A 24079-nucleotide genomic window follows, 5' to 3' on the forward strand; every position below is an offset into this window, starting at 1 on the left:
TGCACTTGATTCTGATTTTGGGAATCTGAGGTGGTGATAAATGTACGAGTGTGCTTACTTTTCCCACATGTGAAATTTGTATTTATGTTTATTTAAATTATAAAAAAGATGACAAAATGTAAATGTTGCATGATGTTTATTATATTACCTTCACCTATAGAAACTGTTTAAATCAAAATCAAACACTGATATGCCCACATATGTCAAAAAAGAAAAAAAAAAAAAACACACTTAATAGGGTGCACTTTTCACATAACTATATTTTTTCATCTCCAAGAGCAGGTTATTTTCCACAAAATACAACCTAAGGGATTCATGCAGGTATTTATAAAGGAAAACAATATAATTCACATAATCTTTGGTTTACTCTTAATTATTTTCACTGTAAAACACTGTGATTAAATCACAAGTAATACGTTACGTTTCACCCAGCTAGATGTTTTACAACAAATTTCAAACTTGCATGTACTTGAATGTTTATATTAGGTCCTTTATACATACTTATAAAGTGTCAAAACACGATTTTAAAAAGCTATCATTTTGTAAAGATGACAACACATTTTAAAAGACTGGTCAGCTTCTGCTGTCTTGCAGCTTCATGGTCCCAATGTCACTTACTAGTAAGATAAATATGGACAATCTCCAGGTGCTCTACTTTACTCCCACAACTCAGACACCAGGTTTACTTAACTTAAACTGGCAAGTGAGTATGGAAGTGTAAATATGCTCTGTACTCAATTTGTTGTTGCATGAAAAGCAGTTTAAAAAAAAAGAAGTCAGGTTTCTGCTATACCAAGTGACCATAAACACATCACAGATGAATAATACAGACCATTAGGAAATTTTAAAAAATATTTAATAAACGTATTTTATGACGTTATCCTTCATAACCTAATAGCATGTTCTAATAGTTGAGTAACAATATGTATCTAGTTCTAGAAGGTAGACCTAGGGCATAATTATATAAATGATGTCTAAAACATCTTAATAATAGTCAAAGGAAATGAAAAACTACATAATGGCCGCAAGCACAAATAAATAAAAAAAATAAATAAACTGAGAATGATAGAGATAGAATCCAGATTCCAAACAGATAAAAAATAAGATGTTTTGGGGTCTGCAAAGACCTAGAAGGTCCCTTTCCCCTCTTTGGAATGTAATAAAGATTATAATCTAAATGAGTGATTCTTAAACTTTTTTTGCCTTTTGCAATCAACAATCACCATGGAGTGTCATCCAGGGTATCCACCCCTCATGAGAAACTGGCGTCAATCGTCCTCTGTGGAGAGCGTAAATCATCCACTGAGATTCTCCATCAATCACTGTCCAGGTAGTTTGTTTTCCCTTTGCAAGCGGTGACCCATCACAAGGCATCACACAACACGAAACAGTTTGTGGTCTACATTTTAAGAGACACTGATCTAAATAAATAGATTTGACAAATTTAGATGAGTTCCAGGTTAAATAAGTCATTTTAAGTCAGTATATGTAGGTGTAATGATACAAAAATCTATTAACTGGGTCAGAAAGCAGCATCATGATGTGTAAGGATGTTTACGGCTCACTTGTCTGGTAATGCACGAAAGGCAATATCTCATAGGTTAATATCAAAAAAACAGTATGATAAAAGTATTGCTTTCAAAGAATCAAAAAGTAGAAAAGCTGGCAGAGCAAAGCTAATTTTAATATACATGTGAAATGTAAAGAAATCTCATCTCTGAAATTTCCCCCCAAAACAAGCTCTGGACTGTTTCTCTCTTTTTTTTTTTTTTTTAAATAGTTTTAGACCAATATCTCACTCCCCTGAGTTATGGAGGGTGGTTTTACAGTCTTACCAGTTGAGTAAAACAAGCTGCTGTACAAGCAATGTAAGTGTAGGATATTGCAATAGTTTTTTGCTGCATAATGCTATTCCATTTAGCGCAACTTCAAATAATGCAATTAAAGAATAGACAAATATGTTTTCACTAAAATGGTCTAAGTGAAGGCACTCCCAAAACATATGCCCTAGTGGGGAAGGGGCTTGATGACAGATAGTGTGTTCTGTAAAGTTAAAAATATCCCAGTGTAATAGCTTGTACTGCAGTGTAGAGCGCCAAGGTTGTTAATAATTTAGTGCTAAATAGAATCCAACAAAATAGGCTTATAATGTAACAGGGTTAATTGAGGGCTGAATATGTCAACAAAAAATAGAATTAATATAAATTGTATTTTTATTAACACTCCGGAAATAAATTCCCAGGTGACTGAGGCCTTAATACATATATGCTGGCCAGGAAAAAAGCAACACACAGTCTGCCAGCAAAATAATTTGTAAATGCATTGTTTATGTGCAAAAATGACAAAGAGGGAGAATAAACTAAAGGAACCTCACTTTATTCATAAAAAAATGCAAGGTTTCGAAGGTAATTCTTAAATCTTATAAAACCTCCTTGCTGCCTTTTAATATACAGTTCCAGCTTCATTAGTTAGTATTATGCAACAAAAATAGCTTATCTTTATCATTAAACAGTTACTAACAAAACTGAACAGAAGTGAATGTCTTTAAAGTGAATAAAATGTAACTTCAAAACATGGTCAACATCCAAAGGCAGCACAACAAATACAATAAATACAGTAACTGAGAAGATTAAAAACAAATCAATTGAACTGCAAATGTTATTACTTGCTCCATAAAATTCACATCTTGTTAATATAACTTGTCTCAAACAATACATACATACTAAAAAACATTAAAACTATTTTGGACCAGTCATATTCATGAGTTTTAATGAGTCCCTAATGGGCAACTGATTACACTATTTGTTACAAACAATGAAAACTGTGTAGATTAGCAGACATACAAGCTCATCAAGCCTAGACTGTTCTCCACACATTCAAATGGCAATGTGCACTCTTTATTTGTGAAGGAATATTTCTTTAACAAAGAAAGCTGAAAATAACTGAGGAATCCAAGTTGAATGGTGTTTTATATCTAAAATTGAACCATCTTTTTAATGTGAGGGACTCTTTATAACAAAATACATATATTTGTTTTTAAATCATGCATTTTCATTAAATTACAGAGAAATAGCCAAAGTGATTATTAATGTTGTACCATGAGTATCAGGCTAACTTCTAAATATATGAAAAAATATATCAACAATAGATATAGGACATCATAATGTAATGACATGAAAGTGTAAATATAAAGTGAAAATGAAGTCTGATTATGCTGCTGAACAAAAGTATCACATTGACCTTGACAGAACTGCATAAATGTATTTGACTGGGGATTACACTGTCAGGCCTGGTTTTACCACATTGTTAAAGCATTTGTACATCAGAAACATACTGTATACTAATTGGTAACGATCAAAGATGAAAACTACAGGTATTGTAGTTAACTCAACTGAAAGGCAACAGTGTGGTCTATTTTAGGATGCAAAGCATTTTCTCAATCTGTAAATGAATCAACTGCCTTTTTACTAGGAACAGAGAAAGAACTGAATCATAGATCTGTTTTAGTAGTTCAACAGTGCAGTATGATGCACACTTGAATATATAAGCTCTGAAGCTCAAGGATGACAACGAAAAGTGTAATAACATGAGGAGTACAGAAGAAGTGTGTTTATTTGAGACTGGTATTGAAAAGGGCATACTAAGATTTCATTTCAAAGAATCAGAAGATTAGAAGGCTTCAGCATACCAAATAATTTGCACACTGCTGTATTTAGAGCACAATATTAGAAAGAATTCAAAAATGAATGTGGAACAGTTGAACTCCTTAAAAGCCAAAGTATTAAAGCCTATCTGGATTTAACGTATATGCAGTGAAATCTGATGGCTTTCACAAAGCTCAATAGTTTCAGATTGATATGCTCTAAAATAGCATGTGCAAGTCACAGTAGTACATTTCAGGCAGTAGTTGACTTTTTTTAGTTACAAATCTTAATTGAGCATGACAGATTACATTTAACAGAAAAAAACAAACATCAAATCCGGGTTTAAAAATAAGTTTGTTTCTCCAGTTTTTTTTTTTTTTGTACTTAGCCTTCCTCAGTTCTGACTGTTAATTGAAACACAATACGGAGACAACACAAAAACAAGCTTTTCATTTCACTTTTCATGCACTGAATGGACAAAAAAAAGTCTGGTTATTCTAATGAACATGCATAGGCCAGATGCATAACTCTCTGCTTCTAACCTCATCAAATTAGATAGCAAAAGAGGTAAAAGCAGGATAACATTTTATTCGTTTAGTAAAAAAAAAAAAAAAAAAAAAAACAGACACTAAATTAAGAAGGTAAATGAAAAATGTTTAAAGTCCAGAAAACAGGAAAATGTCATAGCAGGAGATAAAATGCAGTAAGTGGGGATAATTAAAGCCTACCTGGCAGTAATTTCACCCACTTGAAAAAGATCTTGTTTATATATATAAAAAAAGGAACAAAGCAAAAGAAATTGTGAGCAGTCATTTAGATGAAGTGCTGCAACTAGCAATACTGAACAGGGAGTTCATGCCATGCAATCCCAGAAAATGATTACCTGGATTGGTCTGAATCCTCCCTTGAATATTGTGAAGCAGGAAAGAAAGAGAAGCAAATGGGACACTAATGTATATACTGCTGAGCAACGGGTAGATGCAAAGGACATAAGGAAACATATGGGCTCACTACACGGTCAACCTGAGACAGTGTTTCTGGAATTAGAAAGAACCAACTAATAATGTAATTTATAAGGGAATAATGGCACTTAGTTGCATTTTTTAGTAAATCGGCAGAGGAAATTTCCCCCGTCAAGAAATGTAGACAAAGTCAGACAATTTTGTTTGTTATTTTAAAAATAAACTGACAGAAGATGAGTGCCAGAAAACATAACCATGTGTGCCAGACCAACTTAATGTTTTTCTCCCATTCTTTTGTTCTAATGTTACAGAATTTAGGAAAAAGAAACATTGGCCAGTGTGTTAAAACTTCCCAATAACCCAGAAAGACAGACAGATGCAAGACCAGTCATACAAAGTATTTAGTCAATGACCTTGCAAAGTTAACCCAGTATTTATCAAAATCCAAAATTACTCTATCAAAAAGAATGTAAAATAGTAATTTGAAAGTCTATAAAATGTACAGTAGTTAAAATGACCCATCAACAGAGAATTAACATTCAAATAGGCTGGTAAGCAATTGTTAAAATGTGTGTATAGATTTTCACTAGTAGCTTTACTACGTAGATTATGACTGTATTTGTCATAATTGTAGACCTGACTGAATCTTTCAAAGGACAGGTTCTAATCTCTGTTAAGAGATGTAAACAATTTCTTGCCTGATTTGCAAACAAAGCATAAGTAAGATCTGGCTTTCAATTAGTCTACCACTGTGTTCAAGAAATACATTTATCAGAGGAACTTTCTTCAAACTTTTTCTAGAAATACATAAATACATATACACACACACACATATTATATATATTATATATATATATATATATATATATATACACATACATACACACACACACACACACGCAAATAAAGGTAGTGCTTCCATGATGGCAAATATATGGCGGGCAGATAAACTGCAACATTGATTGCTGTTCTGCAACCATTTCAGTATTCTGCACCCAAGGGGATCTCTAAAGTTTCAGAGCTCAAGGTGAACAGTAAATAAAGTTTCCCCTATGCTCTGGGGCCACATGCATAAAGCCATGTGTAGAATTCACACTAAAACATGGCGTATGGACAAAAGCGTACGCACAAAAAAATCCAGACGCATAAATTTGTGCATACGCCAACTTTCACACTCTTCCGTTACATAAATCCCGGTCAGCATGAAAAGTAATGCACTTGCCTGCCGCCCCATCTAGACTCCTCCAAGAATTACACCTCTTTGTATATGCAAATCAATATAAATAACCAATTACAGTGCATCCGGAAAGTATTCACAGCACGTCACTTTTTCCACATTTTGTTATGTTACAGCCTTATTCCAAAATGGATTAAATTCATTTTTTTTCCTCAGAATTCTACACACAACACCCCATAATGACAACGTGAAAAAAGTGTACTTGAGATTTTTGTAAATTTATTAAAAATAAAAAAATTGAGAAAGCACATGTACATAAGTATTCACAGCCTTTGTCATGAAGCTCAAAATTGAGCTCAGATGCATCCTGTTTCCCCTGATCATCCTTGAGATGTTTCTGCAGCTTAATTGGAGTCCACCTGTGGTAAATTCAGTTGATTGGACATGATTTGGAAAGGCACACACCTATTTATATAAGGTCCCACAGTTGACAGTTCATCTCAAAGCACAAACCAAGCATGAAGTCAAAGGAATTGTCTATAGACCTCTGAGACAGGATTGTCTCGAGGCACAAATCTGGGGAAGATTACAGAAAAATTTCTGCTGCTTTGAAGGTCCCAATGTAACTCCCATCCGTAACTCTTCCTAGAGCTGGTTGGCCATCTAAACTGAGCAATCGGGGAGAAGGGCCTTAGTCAGGGAGGTGACCAAGAACCTGATGGTCACTCTGTCAGAGCACCAGAGGTCCTCTGTGGAGAGAGGAGAACCTTCCAGAAGGACAACCATCTCTACAGCAATCCACCAATCAGGCCTGTATGGTACAGTGGCCAGACGGAAGCCACTCCTTAGTAAAAGGCATATGGCAGCCCACCTGGAGTTTGCCAAAAGGCACCTGAAGGACTCTCAGACCATGAGAAAGAAAATTCTCTGGTCTGATGAGACAAAGATTGAACTCTTTGGTGTGAATGCCAGGCGTCACGTTTGGAGGAAACCAGACACCACTCATCACCAGGCCAATACCATCCCTACAGTGAAGCATGGTGGTGGCAGCATCATGCTGTGGGGATGTTTTTCAGCAGCAGGGAGTGGGAGACTAGTCAGGATAAAGGGAAAGATGACTGCATCAATGTACAGAGACATCCTGGATGAAAACCTGCTCCAGGGCGCTCTTGACCTCAGACTGGGGCGACGGTTCATCTTTCAGCAGGACAACGACCCTAAGCACACAGCCAAGATATCAAAGGAGTGGCTTCAGGACAACTCTGTGAATGTCCTTGAGTGGCCCAGCCAGAGCCCAGACTTGAATCTGATTGAACATCTCTGGAGAGATCTTAAAATGGATGTGCACCAACGCTTCCCATCCAACCTGATGGAGCTTGAGAGGTGCTGCAAAGAGGAATGGGCAAAACTGGCCAAGGATAGGTGTGCCAAGCTTGTGGCATCATATTCAAAAAAAACTTGAGGCTTGCTGCCAAAGGTGCATCGGCAAAGTATTGAGCAAAGGCTGTGAATACTTATGTACATGTGATTTCTCAGATTTTTTTATTTTTAATAAATTTGCAAAAACCTCAAGTAAACTTTTTTCACGTTGTCATTATGGGGTGTTGTGTGTAGAATTCTGAGGAAAAAAATGAATTTAATCCATTTTGGAATAAGGCTGTAACATAACAAAATGTGGAAAAAGTGATGCGCTGTGAATACTTTCCGGATGCACTGTATGTTTTGTGTTCTGTGAAAAGACAATGGCAAAAGCACGGGGGAAAAAGAAGAATTTCAGCGAATACCAAGTAGAGGCAAGGAAAAATGTAATTTTGTTGGTTTAAGCAGTGATATAAACAACAAAAGGAAGTTGATCGAGTAACAGAGTGACGGAGAAACTTGAAAGTTCAAGTTCATAAAGTCACAAAGTGCAGGAAATAAATAAGAAGTGGTCAGATATCAAAGTTGCAGTGAAAAGGCGAGTCGTAGCTCACCGTCTGAGTGTCATATGGAAGCGTATTAAAGTACAGAGAAATGAAAAACAAAATAGGGACACAGTTGAAAAAAATGTCCAAATGTCAACTTTAATCTTGAAATTTCCACTTTAATCACGTAATTTTGTCATTAAAGCAGAACGCCATAAACTTCATCTTAAAATCATTTAATTTACTAATTTTTCAGATTCCATCGTAACTAAAGTAGCACGTTAAATGCTTTGTATTCTGTGTGTTCTTTTATGTACTCCACGTGTGTGAATCACTATGTGCTTCTTAAACAGGCTTTCTCTTCTGCCGACAGGACACAGAATACTTTAATGATATTACAGCTCTCTGAACAATTTAAATATTAAGATGTATACTTGATATGTCCATAATGATAGGAATTAAAGCATGTAAACATGCTGGGGACAGTATTTGCAATGAGTTGGCACCCTGTTCAGAGATGGTTCCTGCCTCCCACAAGATGCTTGCTGTGCCGTGCGCGACCTTCGATGAAATAATTTATTGCAGCAGTACTGTCTCTCTCAAACATACTAAACTCCAATTCCTGTCCTTCCTTTTCTTTTTCCAAGTAACCAATCGCCACACAATCAGCTCTGTAATAGATGCCAAACCATCTGTGAGCTTAGAACGCAGATTCTTCAAAACTTTTATGAAACAAGAAAATATCTTCGTAGTACATGTTTAATTATTCCATCCATCTATCGATCTAGGGTCACACCAGACCCAGCAAGCAAACAACGAGAGGCAGGAACAATCCCTGAATGGGAGCCAGCTCATTGCTACCGCAGTGGTAGCACATGGTTGAGACAGCGTGTGCTAAATGCTGTATCCTGATAATTCTCTTTCCAATCAGCTGCTGTAGAGCTGTGATTCCACACTCAGATACAGTGGGTTAAATAGTGGTGCACTGAGAGTAACAAAGCTAAAGCAGCTATAGTATTTGGAATAGTTTGGTCATTCTGTGCACCATTATATGGTTACAGGTTGATTATAATCAAATGCCTTAAACTAATAAACAATATGCGGTTAATTTCAGTGTATTTGATAAAGCCGCGTCAGGGATGTGAATCTAAAAAATAAAAGGAAACCACACAGGAAGTGTAGCACTGCTTTGACGCTGGGTGCCGCCAGTTTGCTGGTGTAAAAATGTGCGTGGCTTAATGCCAAGTTTAGTTTTAATACATCGCGATGTGAGTGTGGAAACAGGCGAACACAACATTTTTGTACGTACGCACCATTTATACATGAGGCCCCTCTTGTCCGTTATAAATGGCTACAGAAGGAGGTATTATATCAGGAAGAGCATTTGACTTTATAAATTTCTGCTCCAGGGATACCAAAATGATAATTGATGAGCACAGTTACAAAGCATGAACAAGGCTCAACTATGGCTGGGCAATAAAATAATAAAGATAATTATCATTTTTCTCGATAGAAATACAAGACATGGTTGATAGAACTCCATCCATGTCATGACAGACAACACGAAAAGCAAATGATAATGAGAATAGAACTGCACTGAATCAATCATTTGGCTGGAATAGAGTTACAGCCACATCATGTTAGGTTGACACACACAATACTGAGCACAGTAGCAGCTGGCAGCAGCAGCACACGTGCTAATGCTGGGGCAGCAGCAGTCAAGCACTATGGAGTTAACTTGCGCTTGTAAAATGCACTCAAACTGTCACTCATGCCTAAAAAATGCGTTTTTCCTTGAACACTGACTTTTGGCAGTGATCTAACTCCATAGTGCACACCAGTACGTCAAGAGTAGAAGCGAGATAAAAGAGAAAATGATGACAGAAAATGTTAAAGAAAACTAAAAAAACAGCATTACCAAAGAAATAATGCATTACCCCAATAGACACAGCCCAAGGCTCAAAAGACAACAAAAAAGGGTCAGAGGAATTCGGTAGTGTGGAGCTATTTCGGCTATTTAAAGTCCGACAAAAAGCAGAATAGAATACACTGCAAATTGTGTCGAAAGTATGTTCCCACAAAGACAGGTAATGCCACTAATCTTTTGTACCAACTGAAACAACGCTATCCTTTAAAGCATGCACAATGCAAGACTTTACAGTCCTAGACCTAATACACTAATGGAGATTTCTTGTACCTTTCCTTTTTTTTTTTTTGCCTTGTTGTTGAGGATGGATTATTATTATTATTTTTTTTTTAAACCCATGTCCGCCAACTACTACACTTGGCTTCATTTGTCCTGCACCTTCCCACAGAAACAATTTCCATTAAGGAAAAATATGGAAGGTGAATAAGCCTGTTTAACATGATCTTGTACAAGTCGGTGGCTAAAGGTTTCCCTTTTTTGGCCAAGTTGTCCTTTTCCCTTTTTTTCATCACTACTTAATACAGATCTTCCGATGGGACTTAAATAATTTCTGAGCACAAGTCTGCACATCTTATTCACAGAAAGGATAAAGAAAGAGCAGTGTTAGCAACATGCCTTATTAAAACTTTGTGAGTAGGCAATCAATTACTATTCTATATTGAAATCTTATTCACAGAAAGGATAAAGAAAGAGCAGTGTTAGCAACATGCCTTATTAAAACTTTGTGAGTAGGCAATCAATTACTATTCTATATTGAAATGAAGTATGATCTACTGTATGAACATACTGCGTACAAGTCGCACATACAAGATTAGACATATTACTGGTAGCTTAACAAACACACTCCACTTTCTCACAGTACTTTTTGCTTATCAATGCAAGGACATTGTAACCAAGCAAAGCACTGTGAACATGCAGGCATCTCCTCATCTGCTCACAAGCTCCTAGATGAAAGACTAGTGAACTTCACTGCACTCTTTGATTTAATGCAATTGCATTAAATCACAGTTATTACAAATTGCTTCTTGTTCCTGTGCCTTTGTAATCCTCTTAAATAAAAGATACAGAAGCTTTGGGCTGAGAAATGATGCTACTTTGTAGAGCACGTGGATAGGAGTTGGTGCTGAACAGTTTGTTTGACAAGTTCATTCAGTAAAATCTGATTCTAAATCAGTTGTCACATCTTTGAACGGTTACAGAAAAGAGACCACAGTTGTATCATTTTGTTGTCAAACTGCTGCAACACTGAATTAAGCACTGTATGTTGTCACCAAAGACCTGTTTGAGTGACCTTGTAAGCTTACCTTGTTGTGCAGTATGTTTAAAATGCCTGACTAACTTTTTTACACTAGCTAGAAGCTGTGCAACTTTGGTTAATTTCTCCATCATTGCTGGTGTTTTTATGCCACACTCAAGAGAAGTGTGTTAAGAATTTGGGCACTACAGTCGAATCTGGTGTAGCCACGCAAGGCAGTAATTGTTTTTGTTTCTCGGTCAGTAACAGTCAATTCCAAAAACTCAATTTTAAGTTTTTCAAATAGTAAACCATGAATGTTTTCACCCCTTTTAATTGCGCTTGCTTCAAATAGGGTTGCTAAAAGCACCCTTGACAGAAGATTGTAGCTCCCTTTAATATGTGGATGGTAGCAGATATAAAAGAGATTTTCTCAAAGTTGTCTGTCCAAATATTAGTTGCGACAGCACACCCATAATTATTAACAGTCTCAAGCATTACACATACAATATCCTCCATCAGTTTTTTGGCCTTTTCTACCACGTCATGCATACAGTTGTTCAATGGGGCAGTATCTCTTTAAACTTCAGACTTTACATTTATGGCTGCTGTGTCAACCAGGTACTGCTCACGTTGAATACAGCCCTCACTAAACACTGTGTCATAAAGCCCTATATCCTTGCAAACAAAATCCACACATTTATCATGTGCTTCACTTTTAACGTTAGTTCTTACTTTTGACAGGTTTGGCAAGCATGTCAGTTTAGTTTGACCGTTTGTTACTGCACACACATGGCACTTTAAACCTTAGGTGCCTGACTTGTGCCCACTGTATGTTAGCAAATTTATCTCAACAAGCAAACAGTACTTAGTTGCCATCACCATTGATAACAATTGAAATTGACTACCAAATGTCGGACTTCCCTTTACTGAGTTTTTCAGTGTTGTATTCTCCTTTTTTAATGCTGTTGATGTAAGGCTGTCTCCAGGTTCTGCAATCTTGAGAAGGCTACATGCAAGACAGTATATGCTTGTGTCCAAACTGTTTAAGCAAATTAATTATGAGTTTTTTATTTACAAATACAAAATTAATGTACATTTTATTTTAAATTTAAATTCTCTGAGCGTCTGTCCGCACATCGGTATCGACCACCAGCTCCTGCCTGCAATAGTGAAAATCAGTCCCGCATCGCAAGCAATTGCATTGGGTCTTGCAAGTCCCGCAGTGCACACTTCTACCTTGGAGCATAAGTTGACCACAATTGAGTAAATATGTCAATTTTGTTTATGTTCTCTTTTGTTTACATTTGAAAGCTGATGGATTTTGTACTGAAGATATATACTGAATATTTTTGTCTATTTGTGGGTTTGTTTCCCAACCATTTAAAAAAAAGAGTTTGAAGCTATACAAAAGAAAAGATACAGTACTGGGGTAGTTTTTTTTTTAGATTTCATTTTGAATTAATAAAACCTTTATTTATCTGGAACTGACCAAAGAATTTACTTTTTGTTCTTCTGTAAAACTTGAAGGCTTTAAGATTTTAGTTTTAGATTTAAGATTTTAGCATTGAGATTTTATTTATTTGGAGTTGACCAACAAATTTAGTGTATTCTCCTGTAAACCTTGAAATCTTTTTACTGTTCAGAATTTAGACTTTATTTTGCATTAACTATTTTATTTATTTGGAATTGACCAAAGAATTCTCCTGTAACACTTGAAGCTTTTGACTGGTCAGAAGTAAGATTTTAGTTTATTATTTATACCTATTTTATTTATTTGAAATACATTTGTGACAGAAAATAAATAGTATTTAAACCAAAATTAACTATAAAATTATATCTTATATCTTCAGACCTTACTTAGAAGTAAAAAGGAACCTTTAAGCCTGACAAAGATAGTGATTTGATTTATATTGTGATATACAGTACTGTATATCAATATTGTCTGATATGAAAAAAAGCATTGGGATAAGATTTTTTTCCACACCACCCAGCCCTTGGTACAACCCACAGTAACATGTGGGTGCTCTTACCATCAAATGAAAAGGTAAAGAACCTGGCCAAACCAGAGGCTGAGGTTTATGATGGTTCTAGACCTAGTACACTGTGGGGAGGCTGGCTTGGTTGCAAAGGACATTTAAGAGAAGCAGCAAGTAAGAGGTATGAAGGAGAGCAGCATAAGAATTGTGACTTGGAACAATGGAAGATTGAAAGGAAAATTTGGCAAAGTTGGTGAAGCCCTAAAAAGACAGAGGGGATCAAGTTGGAAAGGTACAGGTGTGAGAATGCTTAGTGGGAACAGTTGTAATTACAAGTATTTCAGTGGGAAAGCAGTGATGGGATTAATGTACAGACAAAGTGGCAGAAATGAAAAGGGTGAGTGAGCATGTTGCAACTGTTAAAAGTCTCAGCATATGCCCCACATGTAGGCAGAAGGTCACAGGGCACGCTGTAAGGGAGAGAGAGAGAAAGAAAATGCAAAAAAAAAAACCAAAAAAACGATGGGAGGGTACAATAAGCCAAGAAACAAAAGTTTACAAGTGAGCTACAGGACAAGGAAGGAAGGAAAGAGACTTGTGTTTGTAATTACAAAGCAGACAGTAGTAGGAAGAAAGGATGCAGTAGGTGTAAATTGCTTGAAAAATGCTCAGGTGAACACAGAAAAAATAATGGGATTAAGAATACCTGGAAAAAGTATATGGAAAGTCAGTAAATGAGAAGAGCAAATGGATAAATGGATAATGATATTTAATATAAGAAAGCAGAAGATAAAGACAAGTAAAGCAGCAGGCCTAACTGAAGTGGTGTCAGAAACAATGAAGGTTGCATAAAGTCCTGGAGCTGAATGGTTGTTAGACATGTGCAATATTATTCTGTGTGAAAGGACGATTCTCGACAAAAGTAAAATAAGTTCACTAATGATGATGAAAGCATTAACCATAGAAATGTGTGATGGACTACCTTGGGGAAGATAATCTCATATTAATGGGAAAAAATGAACTGGAACTAAAGGACCTCATGGTAGATGAAAACCAAGGTGATGGTTTGTATTGGGCAGAAGACATTGAAAAAGTAGAATCATTGCTGTATTTGGTAAAATTGTTGGGAATAACAATCTAATGCTTGGGTTGTTAGAAATGGATGCCTAAGAGATGTAATTGTTTGATGAGTACTCTCCTGGGAGGGAGTGTGAAATTTGTATGTAGAAATTGTGAGGGAGTAGAGATAGTGTAAATTTAGATACTGGTAATGGTGTTGTTTTGGAGAAAGTAACAAAAGTTCTGCTACTTGGGTGACAGGATGAAAGCAGACAGAGTTGTGGGCACAGCGGAGACAGCAAGGTAAGAGGAAGAGATTTTGAGAGATGTCCCTCATTCTAACTATTAAAGTCTCTTTAGTATTAAAGGGAAACTTATGACAGCTATACGAGGAGCAGTTTACTCTCCATGAGTGAGACATGGCTGAAAAATGTGGAACAACCGTGTTTCCCTGAAAATAAGCCCCAGCATGATTTTTAGGCTGCTCTATAATATAAGCCCTACCCCAAAAATAAGCCTTAGTCAAGATAGTCTGCTGAAAAGTAAGGTGCCTAAGGCCAGGTTTATACTTCACACGATGCAACGCATGTGCCTGAAACATCCATTAAATTCCGAGGACACCTTGCCACAATATCTCTGAAAGGGATGTTTAATGATTATATCCATCGATTCGGGGATGCGCCCATTCCAGCAAGCATCGGTGCAAGACAGAAACAAAATCCCTGGACAGGGCATCAGCTCATCACAAGGTGAACACAAGCACACACATACACTAACGTCATTGTAGCTTCACCAAATCCCCAAACCTTCATGTCATTGTATGGAAAACTGAGCACACTGTGGAAACCCACGGGGAAAACATGCAAACTCCAGGCAGGGATCACAAGGGACGTGACTCCCTGCGAGACAGCAGCGCTACCCCTCCGCCACCGTGTCACCCCCAGTATGTGTAATTATTTACGAGTATTCATTATTTAAGCAAAGTTAACGATTTATGTGTAAAATGTAACATACATATTTTAATGCATTTCATCATGAAAGTGATATCAAGTTCAAATCTAAGAATACTAAATGTGCAGAGAGCTGTAATATTATAAATTTAATGTGTTCTGTGTGGCGATGCTGCTTGCTGCTGCTGTAAGGTCAGCATGTAGCACGTAGCAATTTAACAACTGGGTCGGTTTTAAGATGACGTTTACAATGGTCTACTTTAATGACAAAGTAAACTACGGGATTAAAGAGGACATTGAGTTTAAAGCTGAAATATCCACTTTAATCACAACATAAACATTTTCATTATGTCCTTATTTTTTTTTTTTTCTCTGTGGCTCAAATACGCCACCGTACATTCTGATGGTATTGTAAAGGTGCAAAAAAAAAAAAAAAAAAAAGACTTAAAATGTATCATGTCATTACTTTGGGGAATATGCGATGCTTGAATATCAAAGCACCACGGATGCATTTTTTGTATTTCGGTTTTGCTTCACCACATCGAACCATTCATCAAACATCGAAGCATGCACATCAATCCTAAAAGCAGCTGGAGTAGCAAGAAATTAAGGCTGGAATTCAGGGTTTGAATGTGGAGAGTTATGACGATATTCCAGAAATAGATGACATGACTGTATCTGGATAAATGATTATTATTGTACATGAATAAATATAAGATATCCCCTGAAAATAAGCCCTTGTGCATCTTTTGGAGCAAAAATTAATATAAGACCCTGTCTTATTTTCGGGGAAACATGGAAGAAGCCAAAGCTGGAAAAAGATGAGAATGATCAAGTGGATATGTCAGATAGGGAGAGGAAGATGATTGTAGTGTTAAGAAAAAATGAGTCACACCTCAAAGTATTGCAAGGAATGTGGAAAGTGAAGGAAAACAGAAGAAGGGTTTTATGTGATAATTAGCTAATCTGAGTAAACCTAGAAAAGGGCTGTTTAGTTTAGACTTATTTATGATGTTGTGTACTTATCTTGGGACCTCACTCTTACTTTGCACACCACATAACAATATAGAACATGCACTTTATTTACATACAGTAAAAGAATATCTAGGAAAGGAAGGAATGTGGCAAACATCCTAGGGTACACTACAATAATTATAAAAAATTTAAAGTCACTATTTGTTTGCAAGAATGAATAGTTATCTAATTCACATTGTTTAAATTTCTTATTATTTGACAAAGGTTTAACTGTGTGTTAAATATCAAAATACTTTTTTTAACCTATGCACTGCTGTATCATCTTCTGTGGTCTAGTCCAACTAGTCCAGTCATTGGAACATCTGAGTAAAAATTGACAACATGCTGTCAAATATCAAGTAACATTTTTTGTCCTTTTAAATTTACAAAAAACATCAGGATATACAGCATTTATATGTGGGATGGAAGTAGTGTTATCTTAAAGTTAATAATATAAATTTTAAGCAATGTAAACTGCAAAGAAACATTTGCACATATAACACTGCTGATTACATCTTTTAAAGCAGTATTTCCTCTGTTAAATGTATCCAGTGTCATTTACCTTTGCATCCAGTAAAGGAGTAGTTTAACTTGGGAATACATAAAAACTTTTCAGATTAGTACTTGTGTTTCTTGGCACATCAGGTTCTTAACATTTATTATGAATGGGGCCTACTCATAAGGCACTTCGGCTAATTGTTTGAAAGAAATCTAAATTCAGTTCAAAGGCTAGAGTAGGGCCTGAATTTTATTTGTTGCATGCTGCTTATCTTACTATGTGCACTTACTAAATGTATTCATTGGCAATAGTTAAAATCACATGGTTCTTAAGAACATATTTACAAAAACCTTAAAACTGCTTTGTAACATCACATTTCTCAAATCAGTTTTGCCAGAAAAATCACAGTCAAGTGTGTGACATTTGCTATGTGTGAGAATTACGTTTGCAGCAGCATAAGGAGGTAACATTAGCTAGTTAATAAAACTGAACAAGAGTAATACCAAATCGACATCACATTAATTCAACTTTCAAATGGCAAATGTCATAAACAACATATGATTTCATTTTTCTAAAGCCTTCGCTTTGTTTTTACATTTGTCCTAATATTAAAACTTTTTTGAAAAATCAATACATTATTTCAGAACTCCTGTAAAACAAATTTTCTTCTGCAGTTTTCAAGGTGCCACATATTAAATGATCAGATTTTGATTTGCTTATTTCTGTAGCTTCTGTAATTACTCATAACTGGAGACTGCTTTCTATTTGGTACCATGCCATTAAAAGTGTGTCATATTTGATTTCACGGTTTGCTTCAGTTTAATTGTTATACTAAAAAAAGTTATTATGGCTTCAAACCCCCCCCCCCCAAAAAACAACACAATGTTAGATTTGGTTTTGGCAATGAAATACACTGCTTTAGCAGACCTGGTAACAGTGTCTCTCTGTGATTTTAACAAATTACATGTCATACCATTAAGAAAACTTGTAGTATGCTTCAAAACATCATGAACTGTGTCACACAAATGTCTGCAATTGTGAAAGTTTTTAAACACTCACTAAATTTTATTTTGGAAATGAACAAATGGAGCAGTTTATTCTCTCACTGTTGAATGACCAGTTACAGGTACAAAGATAGCCACACGGCTTGAAATGGTCTCAATTTTTACTTTCTAAATCAGTAGCTTCCACTGTTAGTGTGAGGATTTCCTCTAGATACCATGGCTTTCCTCCAGTAAAAAAATGAAAATGAGATTTTCTGATTACTTAAAATTGGCTCCTTACTGCATTATTCTTGTTAGTGACTGTCCCACTTGGTCTTTCTCAAGAGAATTAATGACAGGACCTAGCTTAAACAGCACTGCTAATTTGGCATTTCATAAGTCAGCTCTAAATTGAGTCTAATATTCTTTAAATTACAAACAAATTAAATTGTTCATCTAGTGTACATGTTCACAGTAGTGACAAAATCTTTATACTATATCTTTGCTCTTCCATGCACATAGTAAACCATGTTCCCTTCACACTTAACTTTTCATTGCTAACACCTAAAATAACTTAAAACCTAAAATAACTTTTACAACCTTATAAGGCTTTTGCAATTAACAGGGAGAGGCAGGACACCAAGGATGTCAACGTTCTCTTTTACCACCTACAAAATGCAGCAAATCCACATATACTAATGTACTTGACAACAAGACAAATGCCTGTTGCAAAACAAATTGCAATTTGCAGAAAAAAGTGGTTTAGAAAACATTCATGGGGAATGTTTTGCATGAAAGAGGTTATTAACTGCCTTTTATGTTTATGTCTGTGATATACATCTTTCAGTTTTTGAGGCTGAAGTAGTAGTGAAAGAAGTTCAAGACACTAAGCTTATAAGCAAGCATAGCCAGAATACTCAACTGGGGTGGTTTAACTCCAGGCTGGACCCTCAGCAATAAAGAATGAGTCACTGTATTATTAAAAGAGAAGTTCTACAACAAACTCCTTTCCTGTGGCCTTATGTACTTGTTTGTATAAGTGAATGTTTATTACCCGGAACAAAGACTACAGGTGCTCATATACTGTTGCAAATGCCATCTGCCAGTGGTTTAAGAAATATGTATGTAAAATAGCATGCCAGACTACCGCAATGAAAATGACAAAAAATAATTTTTACTGTACAGGGTATCTTTCACAGGCACCTGCTGCAACTTCAAACATTCTTACTCTGATGCAAACCAAGATAATTTCAGGTTTAAAAGTAAATACTAATATGCATTTCAAATCTATTTTTGGGCTGATATTGTATTCTTATGATTAGTTTATGGGAAATATTGAAAGACAACAAACTTGAATTTGAAAGTATGAGATATTAATGATATTTACAGTAGCATTATTGATAATATGGTAAACTAAATTACACTTGATATGATTTAGTATCTTAAATCACCTTATTTTCTGCATCAGTGCTTGTTGTTCTACTTGTGATAATTGTTTTATGACAGTTTCTAAAGATTTGACCTATGTTAAATTGTGTTTAGTTGACATACACCTCACTCAACGATGCTGCCAAAACAAAGGTTTGCTATAACTAGATATTTGAATGGTTTAGGTTCAATACATGCCACATAACTAAAGAAATATAAATATATATCAACATATATTTCTACAAGTGTTAAACTTATGAGTAGATCCTACTGCACTGACAAATTACAAATATTTCATCAATCTCACTAACAGCTTTTAATAGTCACCTATTTGAACAGAAACAAATGTTTAGTTTTAATTGGGTTTACTTTACCTGATGATGGGTAGGACGAGGGCCTGTGGCAAACTGAGAGATAAAAAGGGAAAAGAAATAGGAAGAGAAAAGCACATTGTGAGAAAAGCGCACACACAACAAACAAATTAAGAACAAGATTCACAGGCAAGTACTGCTATGGACAAGGCAACAGTATGAGCAGTGGACACTACACATGCAGGGAAAGAGGCAGAATAAATGAAAAGAGAGCAAACACAGTGTGAAATAGTGTAGTGACAAAATAAAAAAATAAAACGACATCACCAAGGGTCAGTATTCTATGTAAACACCTGACAAACCATAGTAGTCTGACAGATAGGACAATCTTTTTATATTCATCTGGAAACAATATTAATATACAACATACCATTTAATTGCTGATGATAAACTTTCAATGGTAACAAAATAATGACAATCAAATAAGAGAATGTTAAAGAGCACTGCTACTGTACCTCGCAGTTCTCCAAAGTTCACCTGAAACTCGGGCGACGTTTGTGAGGAGCCTTCCTGACCTCACATAATCTCACTGGTTTGCAACAGGGACATAGACTTTCTCCTACTCTCATGAAGCATGCTGCTAGAATGGCATTATGACAATGTTTGTTTCGCAATGTTTGAATGTGCCCTGCAACAGACTTTCATACTATTGACAGCAGGTGCCAGCATTATGACGTCCATTGCTCTACCCCAGACATTAGCTCACACTCCTATGAAACATAACATAATAGCCTACATTGACTATCTTTCTTAACAAAAAATATGCAAACACATGCAAATATTTCAAATCACTGTATCTGAACTCTTCTTTCGCTGTGCAGGAAGCAGTTTTATAGAAGCTCTGTGCTCTGTCTCCATTTTCTTTGTGCTTATGAATTTACTTTACTAGTTTCTAGATTTGGTTAATTTTACAATTAGATGTGATGTGTCATCTGACTCATCATCAAAAGTAGCCACTAGAAATAATTTAAATGGATTTTAAATTTATCAGTGATCTGCTACTGTGATCACAAACTTGAGTGTAGTATTTATACATGTGTTTTTATGTATTAAGGGGTTTTGACACTTGAGGAATCTATTTATGAATTTATTTTTATAACTAATTTTTTCATTACCATATTGTTTATGTGACACATAGTTAGTGGATCACATAAAATGAACATTGCAGGAAGTGACAATATAAATATGGCACTGTTTATGTAATGTCTTACATTGTGGTGGATTTAAGACTCTTTGTTGTTCTTAGTAATCGTTAGCTACCAAACAAATAAGCCCTCGCAGTAGGAGCTGCGTTCTGCATTTGACATTTTTACATTTTCATAATGCCCCTAAAGTTACTGCTTTCTTTGGTTTTGTTTGGCTTCTGACAGTTGCTTGTGCTGACTTAGGCTTTTGCTACTTTAATCACCTCCTAGTTTTATTGAACTCGCAATAATCCAGTGTGTCTTAAGTGTCTGTTGGATAGGGTGTGAGCTTGGGAGAATAGGGATAGTGAAGAAGATCTGAAGACTACCTTACATTTTCAAATGCTGCAGACATAAAAGACAATGAGAAGCAAAAGTGGGCTATATTAAACATTCCTGTACACTACTGTAATCAGCTGTTAGCACTGCAATCCCCAACACCGAAGCAATTCTGTTTCACTCTGCCAGAGGAGTTCATCTGAAGACGGAGAAAATGAATAGCTGGAGTCACAATACAAGCAAGGCAGAAAGGTTTCAGAACTGGCCTGCTATCCACTGCAGCAGGGAATATTTGATTGCTTTTAAATAGGATAAATGAACTATTAAGCTCTTCATAGCAAGTCACAGTGCTTTCAGGTACTATGGCATCTTATATATTATGGAGAGCTGGTCTTAAACCTTGCATTCCTGATACCACTTTAATGCTGAATACGATCAGACAGAGGCACAGTATTTCAAAGGTCTGCTGTAGTATATGCTACTGAGTCCCTACCTGGACCACAAAAGAAGTATTACACTGTGCAAGGATCACTCATGAGGTGTTTGTATGCATGGGTTCTGTACGTTAAGGAGTTGTTAAGCTTAGGGTGCATGAGCAGGCCAGCCCATAATGAAATAGGCAAGCACTGCTCATCCCCATCATAATGCAAAAACAATTTGCTTCTGATTATATTATATAAAACAAACAAAAAAATGACAGGTTTTACTTGTCTATTAAATTAAAAATGTAACCGATATCTTCTAAAACACTTCAAGACTAGGACTGCCTACTCTGGTTCCGTGTTTCGAAAGTGATCAATTCATCTACCTGTCTGGTCACCGTGGAATTATGTTGGGTACCACTGGTCAGAACGTGCAGCAGATTTATTAATAACATTTCAACCCTTGCCCAATACTTGTTTTGCTCTGTCTAAAGCCAGTAAGACAAAGCACTGCACATTTTTACTTTTTTTAAGAAACAGTAGTATAATGTTTACTTAAAGGATATCAGCATTTCGCCTGAACATGTTAATGCAGATTAAACTTTGAACTTTATTTTTAAAAATGCTACATGGCAAAGAATGATTTCATATATGTTTTCTCTTTTTAAAACAATTAAGTTTTGCTTTTGTCCAATATAAATAAGAAGCATTTGGCTACATTTTAAAGAGAGGTAAAAACACAAACTGCTTTGCATTCCTGACCTAGCAGATTCAAAGCACAATACTGCTTTATAGAATGCATTTGTGTGTGTATATCATTGTAGTATTTTTGCTTGTTAAAGTGTGACTAAGTTACTCATAATAAAACCTTATGATTCAATAAGTACAACTGGTGGGTCTAAGTTCAAACAGGAAAAGAAAAAAAACCACTTGCACATGCATGACTTGAAATCAATGTAAGAGTTAAAACAAAGACATATATTAATAACGATTTCTTGTTAATATGTATTATACTATAATTGCCCATAGATCAGCCAAAGGCAGGCAGTGGGCGTTCTGTTTACACACACAGTGAAAAACTAAAACTGTTAAAATGGAACCAGATTTCTCTTCCATCTAGACTAGTAAACAAATTATTTCCTTGCTTGAACAAACTTAATCAAAACAGACTATTTCCATACCTATTAATGCAGTGTAACATTATTTAGGACAATGCTCTCAGTTTACATTAATAAATTAAAAAAAGCAATTTGTGTTTCATACAATATAAACCAGGAGAAAAACAATGGAAATGTTCTACAGACCATCTAAAAAGCAAATGTAAAATTGACAGTTACCTTTCTTTGGTTTAAAATTAACTCATACCAATTTAGAAGTTTATAATAGTTTCAATTAACAGGATGAACCATAGTGGAATTATATAAATATGTGAATGCTAATATATAATGAAAATAAAGTTTTAATTCAATATTATATTTTTCCTTTATAACAGACACAACCTACAAACAGTGCCTTTGGTGTTATATTTTTATTTCATTTTCAATGTAGGTGTAATTTTACTCTAATTTCTGAAAAATAGATCATGTATTTTTTCAAACTAATATTCCATTATAAAAGTGTTTTTAAAAACTAAGTTTGCCAAAAAAAAAAATCTGGTTCAAATTATGCATTGTAGTTAAATGATTTAGTAAAAGTAATTTATATTTTTGCAGACACTTTTTGTTTCCATACACATTAATACAGTATTTGAATACAAAAATTCCACTATGAAAACACAAAATAACATGCGCAACATGTGCAGCCATCAGCATCATTAGTTGATTTTAACCTGCTATATCAGAAAAGGCAGAAATACTGCATTGTACAATACTCTAACAACATGCTTTTAGCTACAAATGAAGAATCTCATAGAATAAAACATTTTATTTTTTACTCTTTAAAAACCACCACACAGTTTTTGGCTTAGATTTATGCTGCCAGCTAGGGATAGGCAATGCAATTATTTTTCCATGGTTAGATTTGCACCTAAAGCTCTTAGCTGGTGATATATTTCCAGACTATAACAAATAAACTGAACTTGACTTGTGCCAATTCTTACAGTTTAATTTTGCCAATATTGACTCCAAGCAGCTACGTTTTGCCTTGTCTACACAAAACACAAATACTGTCAGCTAGTATAAAATGAAACATGTTTCAGCAGAGCAAAAATCTCTTAACTAAAAAGTCCACAATGTGCCACCTGTGTGAGTGTGTGTAAATGAAACAGTAAATGCACCACCATTTCAGTATAGCTGTACTCAAATCATATCGAAACATACACACAACATATATATTTGTTTTTTTCCTAAAAAGCAATTAATTTATGGCCAAGTACCATGTTCCATTGATTCTTTAAATTTCACAAAGAAAGCCCATTGTTAATTTTTCTCCTTTTATAACCTCCACATTCCAGTTTGTTGTATCACAACATTCCCCACCGCATGCTCTCTTTGGTGACAATTAACAAAGGTGGCTTTCTGAAGTGCTAAACCATTAAATGATAATGGAAAAATGATATACAAAAATTTCTTCTGATGTACTGTATGCCACTATGTGTGTATATACACACATACAAAAATTTTATAACATTCTTATCTTTCCCCATCACAGATTTTCAGTTTTTGTTAATATTTAACCAATGAATAATCCGAAATTGTACATAGGCAATTTTCAGAGTTCTACAAAAAAGCCTTTTCCAAGGAACAAGCAATGGATTAATAATTTATAGCTTTTCTGCAGCACTGCAAGTTAAGTAAGCCTTGAAAGTTGATGCAAAATTCCTACAGGTGGCCTAACCTTTGTGGATTACTTGCATATCCTGTGTCTGTACAGAAAGAGTGTTGAAACAAACCCTGTGAAGCACTGCATTTCATTGAATATTGCTATCACAATGTCAAGAAAAAAAGGCAATTAAAGAAGGACAGATAGGCCATTATTACCCTAAAAAATGAAGTTCATTCTATTTAAGAAAATACAAAGAAAGCCCAGGTATCAGTAAGTGTAGTTTCACATACTATCAAAAGC

General features: G+C 35.4%; 1 protein-coding gene across 17 annotated transcripts in view; it reads right to left on the reverse strand.

The window, feature by feature from the left end:
• Window positions 1–24079, reverse strand: part of LOC114656263 (eukaryotic translation initiation factor 4 gamma 3-like) — a 271004-nt gene that overhangs the window by 132109 nt on the left and 114816 nt on the right. For 9 of the 17 annotated variants that reach the window (XM_051930350.1, XM_051930345.1, XM_051930342.1 and 6 more), the window contains 2 exons: window positions 19135–19167; window positions 4528–4548 (listed from right to left, as the gene is read on the reverse strand). The exons of 4 other annotated variants lie outside the window; for them this stretch is intronic. In XM_051930350.1, the coding sequence (XP_051786310.1) occupies window positions 4528–4548; window positions 19135–19167 (54 nt within the window). Of the gene's footprint in view, window positions 1–4372; window positions 4404–4527; window positions 4549–19134; window positions 19168–19586; window positions 19611–24079 lie in introns of those variants that run through there. 4 more of the 17 variants (XM_051930344.1, XM_051930348.1, XM_051930356.1 and 1 more) reach the window with 3 other exon arrangements.

This window comes from Erpetoichthys calabaricus, chromosome 8 (genome assembly GCF_900747795.2).
Source record: "Erpetoichthys calabaricus chromosome 8, fErpCal1.3, whole genome shotgun sequence".
Taxonomy (NCBI): Eukaryota; Metazoa; Chordata; class Cladistia; order Polypteriformes; family Polypteridae; genus Erpetoichthys; species Erpetoichthys calabaricus.